This window comes from Mesitornis unicolor, unplaced genomic scaffold (genome assembly GCF_000695765.1).
Source record: "Mesitornis unicolor isolate BGI_N332 unplaced genomic scaffold, ASM69576v1 Scaffold55039, whole genome shotgun sequence".
In the NCBI taxonomy this organism is placed as follows: domain Eukaryota; kingdom Metazoa; phylum Chordata; class Aves; order Mesitornithiformes; family Mesitornithidae; genus Mesitornis; species Mesitornis unicolor.
Window position 1 is genome coordinate 1 of NW_010210400.1, and position 11,153 is coordinate 11,153.

At 38.5% G+C, this 11,153-nt stretch overlaps 1 protein-coding gene across 1 annotated transcript; it reads right to left on the reverse strand.

The window, feature by feature from the left end:
• Window positions 1-2,086: 2,086 nt before the first annotated feature.
• LOC104547464 (band 4.1-like protein 4A) lies at window positions 2,087-10,477 on the reverse strand. Its single transcript, XM_010193159.1, has 4 exons — window positions 10,398-10,477; window positions 7,784-7,897; window positions 5,923-5,970; window positions 2,087-2,168 (listed from the first exon to the last, which is right to left on the reverse strand). The coding sequence occupies exons 1-4, from the start codon at window positions 10,469-10,471 to the stop codon at window positions 2,087-2,089; spliced, it is 318 nt and encodes a 105-aa protein (XP_010191461.1). The 5' UTR covers window positions 10,472-10,477.
• Between the last annotated feature and the right edge of the window lie 676 nt (window positions 10,478-11,153).

Sequence of the window (11,153 nt, forward strand, 5' to 3'; positions counted from 1 at the left end):
AACTCCTAAGATTCTGTGATTCTATGATTCTCCCTAACTTCCTTCCAATGTTTTACCTTCAGAAGTTCTCACCTGCATTTCTAATTTTTCTCTGATCATCCTTTTTTCATCTGATAGTTCACAGCAATCTCTTGTCATGTGAACAATATATTCTACTCTTCTATGATCAGAATCAGATTCTTTTCAGTAATGTGAGTACTAAGTAATTTTATTCCAATAAGACAATACAGCTTTGTGTCTGCTTATGCCAAGGATCTGATCATCATACTGGGAAATAAACTAGTATCAATCTATGCAACAGGTAAAACTTGAGTAACAGCAGCTGCAAGCCTCATCATATTATCCCATTTAACCCTGTTAGGGCTGGCTCACCTCTGGTAACGGGAAAGCTATTCAATGCCTGTGCCCTTTTAGCTTATTATATTCGTCCTGTGGCTGCTAACAAAATGCAGAAATTCATTATGACTGGTAGTTTTCCTGTACTTGATGACAAGGAACAAGTCTCTGACCTCCAGCTCATTCAGTGCTTGTTTACTTCAACACTGATAATGACTTTTGATCTGGTCTGATTTCAAGTCACCACCTAAGAGTAAGAGATGCTGCACCATAAACATTTTTGATGTATCTTAAATTTCTGAAAATGTAAAAAACATTTTTAAAATCCACACAGGTATTTTTTTTCCTTTTTAATTTTAAGCACTTTTCCATGAGGTGAGGAAGGGTAGGTAAAGGTCCTTCTATTCTTCAGAAAATTATGGGCAGTAATTAATCCTTCTTACAATCCTAACTTTATATTGCAAGAAGCTCTTAAAAACATTCTTGTGGTCAGACTCTAATTTCTTTGACTTGCTTGTGAAGCATCCTGAACAGGAAGTTTCACAGAAATAACCTGGCAAGAGTGTTCTAAGAGAAAGGGATACAAAATAACGTTTACCACTGATCACTGAAACTATACTCAGCATTTCATTCAAACTTCAGAGTTCCCCTGGAAAACAAGCCTTCTATGCACGGTAGGTTAATGTTAGCCAAATATCTCACAAGGCTGCTGTGATTTAAGTAAATGCCAAAGAAATCTCATGGCTCAGCTATGCTTTACAGCAGTCCATTTGAAAGTCATAATGATTTTTTAGCATCTCTTGAAGTGTTGCAAACCATGCTTAAAACATTAACAACATATTTCTGCAACACTATCTAGCACATAATTATTTCTAAGAGCTTCAAAATATCTGAAAATCATTTACCACTCATAGTACTGCGTGTGAGAGAACAGGATACTATGGCAGCTTGTACAGACAACTTCTTAGAAAAATTGCCTTAAACAATTCCTTATTTGTCCAGTGACAGTACTATTTTATACTCTGTTTATGCAATATGAAGAAATTCTATGTGCTTTTTAAAAATACACTTACATACATAACTCTCAAATGCTGTTATATCAAGTGCAAAATAAAAGTTGCAGTTTTAAAGGAATTTTTTGCTACAATAAATCAGTTGAAATGTCAACTTTTTCTTATCAGTGACAAGAAAAATAGAATATAATATCCCAAAACTTGCTAGCATCACTCAATATAAGCTGCTGTTGTCCTATTAAAAGTTTACACATTTTGGGTTTAGGCTCACACTTTACACTTTGGAAAATAAAAGCACTTATACAATTAAATGCATACATTTAAAAACAACACTGAGTTTCAGATTCATTAAAATATTTTTACTGCTCTCCTCAAAAGCTTATTTTCTGCCAAAATTTTGCACTTGAAACTTTTGAGGTATTGCAGTATATACTGTATCTTTTCAGCAGCATTATGCACTTTATTTCCATTAACATTGCAAGTCTTTTGTAAATGTGCCCTGTATTTCATTTTGCAATTCATTAATGAGTGCACACAACAGGAGGGTATGCATACACCTATGTTGTAAATTTGTTTTGGCAGTTATCTCTCTTCTTACTAAAAAAAAGGACTTTAAGCTGCCTCAGGAGGACTGTATACATATAAAACATGTTAGATTACTTTTTATTAGTTCTGTCTCAGGAACTTAATCTCCACTTGCTTGTGTTTCATGTTTCTACATCTAAAATATATAGTGGTCACCTGTTTCTCTTCTTCCGATGCTCTCTGTTGGAATTTTCTGATTCACTGCCACTGCTGGTGTTACAGCGAGATCGTGATCTGGAGAGGAGAAAAGCAACATCTCAAGATGAATTTATCTCCTAACATCTTGTAAGAAGCACTGAAGTTCTAAACAAGGAATGAAAAACACTGAAAAGACATTACCAGGAAAATGATGATTAAAAGACTCTAGAGGGCTTGTCTACACCTGAACATTGTATTATCTTTTTCTCATTAACTGACTGGGAACAACTGCTTCAAAGGCAGTGCACCCAGAGTGCAGTGTCATATGAGAGCTGCTTTGAATCATTGCACTGTATTTTGGTTTGTTTGTTTGTTTTATCTCTCAGTATTCTTTGTGTATACACCACAGAGTAATGTTTCTTTTGAGGTGTGAAAAGTTTTGTCTTTAAACTGTATGGATTCTGACTCTTCTTACTGCATAATGTGGGACATCCAACAGAAATGATAAAGTAAATCTGACTTTGCAGGCAAAACAAAATGCTCGCCAGATCTGTCTTTTTCTATTCACCTCAACTTCCATATGAAGTCTAGTAAGTTCGTATAATCTTTCAGGTGTCAGGCAGTATGAAAGAAACACCACTAACACTGTCATTCTGCTGATCTCTTTAAATACAAAAAGGCTGAAGGGCACAGATTGGCAGATGTGTGTACCAGAACAGCTCTGGAATGACCCAATGCACAGCTACAAAGATGGTGCATCATGTAAGGAAAAAAACATAAAGCAGTTATTTTAGTGTCACCTCTGACTCGCAAAGCTTCAGAAGGTAAGGTGACATCTATGGCTCTGATTATTTGTTACTGAAAAAGACTAGTGGAACAGGCTGATGCTGAACTTCAAGAAGAAAATGGGCATGCACCTACAAGCAAACTCCTCTCAGTAGACAGAAGTGCTTGGCCACTACTGTATGAGATCCTTAAATCCTTGAGTGGCACCAATCAACATTTTGGAGCAGCCAGACCAGCTGTCAAGGCTCTGGTCTTAGAAACCAGGACTCTGTTACTGTACCACTGGGCTAGGTCCTAAAATACGGCACTCTCATCAAAACTTGGCTTGGACCATTCTTTAGTGTGATGATGGTCTTTGAAAGCCTTTAAGGTAAGACACATTTCTTTGCAGCACTGATGGCCAAGCTGATTAATGGGGAAAGTGGATCAATATTAACATGAGCTGGCCTAGAAGGATTTAGGCTATCAAGATTTAGAATTGGTGACTACTTTGCTGCAATGGAGAACAGAAATTTTCTTCTCAGGTCTCTGGGCATGAAATAAGAGATATAAGGGGATGAATACTGATGCTGCTGGCAGAGACGTATACTTTCTTGTGCCTCCTGCCTTTTCTTTTGTACTTTGATGTGCCACATTCATAAGAGAACAGATTTGTTAAACTACACCTCAAACAAGATGAGTGAAGGCAGTTCATTACATGTAAGTAAGAGGTAAGGGGACGCATTTCATGACAAGGTTGGAGGCTACTGACAAGCACCTGGTCACTGCATGTTGTAACAGTTTAGACAGAAGAGCCCAAACACAATGAGGACAGGCAAGAGAGACTTCCTAGGAAACAGAATAGCTGCAATGTGGTCCTCCCCTGAGTGTTCTATCTGGTCAGGGACACATCTGTCTCTGAAACTAGGACACTGTTACAGATGTCCTTCTGACACAACTGGTAGTTTCACAAATTTGCCTATACCACCCATGAATTATAGTTGGTTTTAATGAATTACTGTGTTATTAAACGGCTCAGAGTCTATGGAGTCTGGTCACACCCCTCTCCCAAACTAAGAAATCATTAACTCAAATTGCTCCCATTCAAACAGAAATGTTTAGAACAATAGGACAGCCAAAGCCTAGGAAAATCAGTTCAACCCAGCTTGTCTGCAGAGAATAGACATGGAAAAGTGATCTTCCCTCAGAGAAGAAGCAGAAATCCCATCCCCAGATTTCATGGCTTATAATTTAAAGCCATTGAGAGGCTCAGTTTCCCAGGTAAAAAATATACATTTATGATGAAGCTGAAAGTGACGATAAGAAAGATGTATGTTACTACAGAAAAACGTAACTCTGAAAGAAGAAGGAAAATTAAAAGATGGTGTCCAAAAGATACCAGCTCAAGCACATTCACAGACTTCAGAGCAATAAATGTCCCAGAAAGGCAGCAGACCTTACACGCCCAAAGGTATAAATTTTTCACCCTCCAAATCTTATCAGATGTTTAATAAATATTCCACTAATCTTGTAGCTCAATATTACTATGTCATCCAAGGAATATTGTTCTTGCACTGACTTCCAGGTCATCAAAGCAACTCTATTCTTTTACATTTCTCAGCACTTCAAGAATTTTCTTACTCTAATTTAAGCAATTTATCCCATAAGGTACCAAGGCAGCAAACATCACACCATGGCAGAAGTGCAACATAAAACATACTAGTTGCTCAAATTGAAGATAAGCCATTCTCTAGCTTTTCAGGAATGGAAAACTGATCCACCTTTTGCATGCTACACATCAAATTACCTTGTGTTCCCTGTCAGGAAAGCACTTGCGGGGAGACAGCAGGGCTGCTGAGCTGACAGCTGAGTGACAGCTGCTCATGCTGGCTGTCAGAATATTATCTTTCACTGAATATTAGACATCAGCTTTTACTGAACTAAGTAAAATTCTAAAAATAGAAACAAAGGTGGTTTCCTAAGTCAGGTGCAAGAACACATGAGATCATCTTGATCTTTGACAATTACAAAGCATCTTTCATCTTTTTTCTCATGTTTTCTTGGTCATGCAATATATTTGATATTTTGTGGGTGGTATATCTATACGATCTGACACAAGGAGTAAGACAGAAGGCATAGTCAGTTTGGCAAGAGGACAGAACATATATGGCCCGGGGGGAAGGAGGGGGGGGTTAGGTTGCAGGATTTAGTATTTCAGAGAAACATTTGACAGAGAAGGCTCATGTGGTGCAGTTCTTTTCTGATGAAAATTAGAGAAAAGTAGCAGAACTGTAAGGAAGTGGAGAAGGTCTATTCCAATATATACTATCAAACCTGTACATTCATAATGTAATACCAGCACAGGATTATCACTGTGAGCTTGTAATGGTAACAATCCTCCAGAAAAATAATCTGTTATTTTATAATAGCTGTAAAGTTTGCAAGTACTTTCCCTGACTTCCTGTGATTGTCCCTGAGATGTTTGTATCTCTGCCAGAGCTCATTTTCCGTGCTGCAGCAGTGAATCAGATCCTGGGAGTGCCTCCACTCCTTCACAGGCTTCAAGAAAATCTGACATTGAAATGTACTGCACTGCTTCCTTTTTCCAGCACTCAGGGCAGGAGCACAGTAGTAAGGAGAAGCACAGAGTCATGGTAGACAGATGTGGCCCTAGAGAACTCCAGATGCACACCTGAAGTCACACCAGTATTTTATTTGGAAATGTGACAACTAGTCAAGACTGCTCAGGGGGAAAACAAACAAACAAACAAACAAACAAAAACTTCTGCTACTGACTTTCAAGTTGCAGACAAGCCTCTTGTAAACTTCCACAAACTGCTGCTAGCATGGGGCAGTAACAATGTGCAAGGCAGCTTGTAGGAATCTGTGCTGTGATGAAGTTATGCTACAGAGCGTTTTAGCAGAAGTAAGATAGGAATGAAAAAATTAAATGGACAGAACACAACAAGCCTTTTAAACATTCAAGAAGATGCAGGAGAAGGAACAAAAGGAGGGAATGCAGGGAACTAAAATATGATCAGTACCTTTGCTATCATTTCATGGCTACTATAAATTATATATTTACCTTCTCCTTTGCTTTAAATCTGAATCTTCACCACTGTTTTGATTTTTCCTGTGATATTAAGGAAGTTTTAATGAAATACTGTAGGATCACTTAACGCAAGTACACAACAACTCCAATTTTATTTAAAAATAAACTTTACAAGGGTGTATCTTTTTCAATATTATTTAAGGAAAAGAAAAAAAAAGGCATGTGCTTGTTTTACACTTTTCGGGTCATCTCTTCAGTAAGTTGTGAAGGCATGATCCCATTTGAGCTCTCATTGCAAACCCCTAACTTGTAAGGTTATGCTAGCCTCTAGAGTTTCCCACTGTGTGCAGCACAGCAACCCAATGTTTTCCTCTTAATTCCAGTAAAAAGTACTTTAACAACACAGCTATTGTTATTAAACAGTTGAAAAAAAAAAGTGCGTGAATAAAATCACTATTCAGGAAGGTATAATTAGGTTAGAATCCACCTACTATTGTCAGTCTTCACAGATAAGACTTTAAAAAACATTTTGTTGGTGTGGTGACCCAGCAGAAAATTTGCTATTGGCATGACCATTTGTCCACTAAGTAGATCAGCCAAATGCAAATCTCAGATGATAAACACGGCATCTCACAAAATTTCCTACTGGATAGTGCACAAACACTGCTTTTTTCTTGGTACAAGTCAGTTTTGCACTACACATCTCTATTCATTTGTTTTTACAGAGCCAAACAAGTCCTTCTGACAACTAAACTAACAATGAATCAGAAAACCCATTTAGGAAACACACTGCTATCAACACTTACAAGGGCTCTTATCTAACAGAGTAAATCAAAATAGCGCTATTGACTTAGAGAGAGCTACACTGATTTACATTAGCTGAGGCACAAGTCACTAAGCATACATCATGGGTGCATTTCTTCACTCCTGTTCTAAACTGCAAATGGCAGATAAAAGGTCTGGAGCAGCTCAGAAAACTGACAAATATAAAAGCTTCACATCTAACTACATTTCCTCATGGATATAGTTGCATCTTCAGAGATTCCTTTGCAAACCCTGGCTTTGAAAGCCAAACATGTAATGACTTCAGATGCCAGAAAGAGATGTAACTTCAATGTGATGGCTCATAAGGCAGTCCTAGATTGCAATGAGTATGGCACAGTAGCTATACTTGTCTATAGTTCACAGCAGATCACAGCACCAGGGTAACTTAGTGATGAAAGCAACTTCTCAGCAGGACAAATCATACCAGGTAACACATAGTCTCTCAAAGCTGCATCATTTCAGAACTGTCCCTGTAATTCGCATTTTGGACATACTCCAGGACACACAGAACAGAATCTCCATCCATTTAATTTTATAACTCTAAGTTACCAATTCAGCACATACCCATTAAAAACGCATTAAGCATTTCATAAGATGTATTTTCACTGGCATCCTCTCTAAAGTAAATGTGTAAAGTAATTCACACATGTGACTGTTGAAGACAGCTTTATGGCTCACTCATTTAATTTTTGTTGCACTTAAAGCAAAACAATGTACTTAAAATATTAGAAGTTCATTATCAAGCAAGCACCATCCATCAATTCTTTCCTTCACAAGTGAAAAATAGCTGCAGCAACTGAAAGGATCTTGCACATGCCAACAATGCAATTTCTCATACTTTTAAGATCATTCGTCTAGTACCCAGAACTGCACACAAGCAAACAGCCTGACCAAAGTTTCCATTTCAAAAGAAGATCTGGTATGCTTGCTCAGAGCTTTTTTGGACTAACAACTGGCCCCTAGAGCACCCCTTTTCCCAGGACCCAGCTGTGTTTCCAAGAGGTTTTACTGAACACAGAGCATGCAGGACCTGTGAGAAGCTAACAGTAATTAACCCCAGGGCTCTTACCTTCTCCGGACTGGCTGTCCAGACTCATTCTCACTGCCACCTGATGGGTTCCGACGCCGTGAGTAAGGAAACTTCGGTGATTTATTGCGGTCACTGGGAGAATTATACAGCCCACTAGAGTTAAGAAGAAAGAACAAATAGCTCGCTCTGAAACTTCCAGAAGAGTTTGGGCAGCTAACTGAGTTTCAGCCTACAAAAATGAGAAGGCTCACACACACATTTATATACATCTTCAGCTACACATGTATGTGTGTGTGCATGTGCAATGTAAACACAAGTGGTACTGCTTTCCAGCAATAAGTATTTCACACTGAACCTTGAAAATGCAGGAGAGAGACCTTCTAGCATTGCCAGGTCACCAGCTCTAAGTTTAAAAAATGTAGTATATACACATTATTATAGCATAATAAAATTTCTATGCTTTACTCAACCCAGAGGTAGGCATTCCCATTCTTTATGTTTTCTGTGGATACAAGTATGAAAACAGTGTTCCTGTCATGACACATGTCTTCAACACAAAGCTAATGCTTGGAATGGTGAAATTATTTTAACTCCAGCTCCCTGCTGTTCATCCACGCAACCCTCTGCCAATGGTGTGGAAGGGTTTCAAGCTTCAGGTCATGTACTTAAGACTGAGTGGGACCCAATGGGTTGGGTTGTTACCAAATTAGATGTAGACTGTCAATAGATAGCCTGTATAGATAATTCTGTGATACCTTCCAACAGAAGCATAAAGACCTCTTTCAACAGTGTATCTAGCAGAGCCTGTGTTGGAGTACATATTACTCTAAGGTGGTCTACTGATGCTCCACGACTTTTTGGAGGAAGCATGCTAAACTCAACCATATATTTTATCTAGCATTACTTAGACCTTTTCACAACAACTATGCAGTAAGTACAATATTCTCACCAAATTGCAGCTAAGGTATTTCTTTCTACTTTCCTAAAACATGCTGGCCTTCAAATTGGATATATTCTTCTGTACCTGTTTCTGCAGACCACGAATTGCAGCACTACTCTGCATGGTTAAAAAGCTACCACAGTTCATTGCAATAAGAATTACTATCAGAAGCTGTGAAAGCCTCTGTGCAGCATAGAGTCTGCATAGTCCCTTAGAACGGATGGACTTGCCAAAACTCAGTCCTACCATTCTTTGGCTTCTGAGGGATCAAACTTCCTGCTATTCTGAGAGCAATTTTAACACTGGAGCCATAACATGACACCACTTCTTTAAAACTCACAAAGAAACATCTGTCGTAGCTGGAGGATATTTGCACACTTCCTTCTCCTTACTCTGAACACTCTTGATTTTGAAAACAGAAAGAGCACACAGGACAAATCATCATAGTGGCCTCAAAAGGCACATCATGTATAGATCTGAATCATCACATAAAAGCAGGACCGTACTGGATTACACTTAATGTGTCATCTAGTTCAGTGGCCTGCTTCCACAGTGGCCAGAAGCACTCACCTACAGAAAGCAAGAAGCTGAATACATATGACAGCTACACAGTACCCTCTCAGTTCCTCACTATTCCCAGTCCAGGGGATTGACTGACGCAGCTGCTATACCTCTGTCTTCAGAAGCCCTTGGGGACTTATCTTCCCTCACTTCCCCAGCTTCTATCAGGAATCCACTAACTTCCAGCACCTTTGTAATGGAGGATCACAGACCTCTTACTTACAGTGAGTTACTACTCACTGCCTTTCTGAATGCTTTTAAACCACCTCCAACACCTCCATCTGAAGATCCCAAGTTCTTACACTGGGAAAATACAATTCTGATCCCTTTTTCCTTTTTCTCATGATTTCTCTCCTAATCTTTCTCTGACTCATGATTTTCTAGACCGCATCCCCTGAAATTATCTCTTTCTCAGACAAAAGAGAGAGTCCTGCCTGGCCTATACTCTTCATGCAGATTTCCTGCACAGCCATTCACATCTTTGATTACCCTTGCTACTCCTCTCAAAGCCTTTTCCTGAGATAAGGACATCAGAACTTCATTCACAATTCATGGAGCAAATATGTGATCCACCAATTTACGTAATAGCATAATGCTGTTCTCTTGCCTTCCTAATAATTGCTAATTGTTCTTCTGACTGCTACATAGTTGTTGTTTGCATGAAGTTATCCATTATAACTCCACAGCACCTCATTTTACTCAGAAATCTAGGGTTATTTTTTTACCCCATGTGCCTCTCTCTACACTTACTGACTCAACATCATCCGCCATATGACCTGTCACTCATATTTCAGGGGTCTTCCTGCCACTTTTCACAGATAACTTTTGCTATCCTAAATAATCCTGTTCCATCACCAAACCTTATCACCCCTTTTCTGGGTCTCTGATAAATGCGTTCAATAGCAGAGGTCTACGAACAGATCTTTGTGGAAAGCCACTGGTGACTTATCCACTGACTACTTCCTCCTGCACCTATGTTCCTAATTTTTAACTGATTATTTCTCCATTATGGGACCTATCTTCTTCTATACAATACAGATTTTTTGTGACCCTGTTAATACATTAATTTATTATATCACTATCCTTCAATCTATTTGCCATGGTATGATATTTACCATTGCACAATACCTAAGACATTATGCCTTGCCTTACCTCTGTGGGCCATTTTCCTCCCACGGTGCACTTGTTTTACTTCTTTGGGTTTCTGGACTGTTTTCATTTTTCATCTTTTTAAAGCTAAATAAAAGTACAGATATATATATATTTAAACCCATAGTGTACAGATCACATGTTCTCTCCCTCTGACCTCTTAAAAATCAAACTAAAATGCATACAGTCATTACAGAGACCCATCTTCACATAGAGCTATTTTCCTGCTATACAAAAAAGGGCAAACAGCTGCTATATCGAAGAATCTCTCTAGAAAGGGAGATTGGAAGGAAAGCAAAACAAGACTTGAAAATCAACTCTACAAGCTCATAATTATGGCTGCACTGAGTCAGAAAAAAGGTCAGTCTTATCTCAGAACAAACAAGAATAGATGCTTAGACAAAAAGTCTAACAACAGGGCAAATATACCATATGCTGTCACAGTCTTCTACAAAATGCAGTTAACAGGTCTTTGAACCAGAGGCTTTATCTGCTTTTTATTTTATGTAGCTCCTGATGGAACTTTCTTCCATTGGTTTATTTAAATACCTCTTGAACTTGTTTGAATTTTTGGCATAAATAGTGCCTTGTAGCAGTACTATAGTCCAGTATATAACTAGCACAATTACTTCATTTTGTTTCAAAACTTCCACGCAGTTCAAAACTGTCATCCTGTGTTGTTCACTAGTTCTACGCTTACAGAAAGAAAAAAGGCTCTATGAATGATGGTTCCCTAATCACAAACTCCGCACAATCTTT

Coding starts and splice junctions, on each gene's coding strand:
- LOC104547464 (XM_010193159.1), bottom strand. CDS start 10,471: ATGAAAAATGAAAACAGTCCAGAAACCCAAAGAAGTAAAACAAGTGCA. Junction 7,898..10,397: donor GAGGAAAATGGCCCACAGAG/GTAAGGCAAGGC, acceptor TCTTAACTCTAG/TGGGCTGTATAATTCTCCCA. Junction 5,971..7,783: donor GGACAGCCAGTCCGGAGAAG/GTAAGAGCCCTG, acceptor TTAATATCACAG/GAAAAATCAAAACAGTGGTG.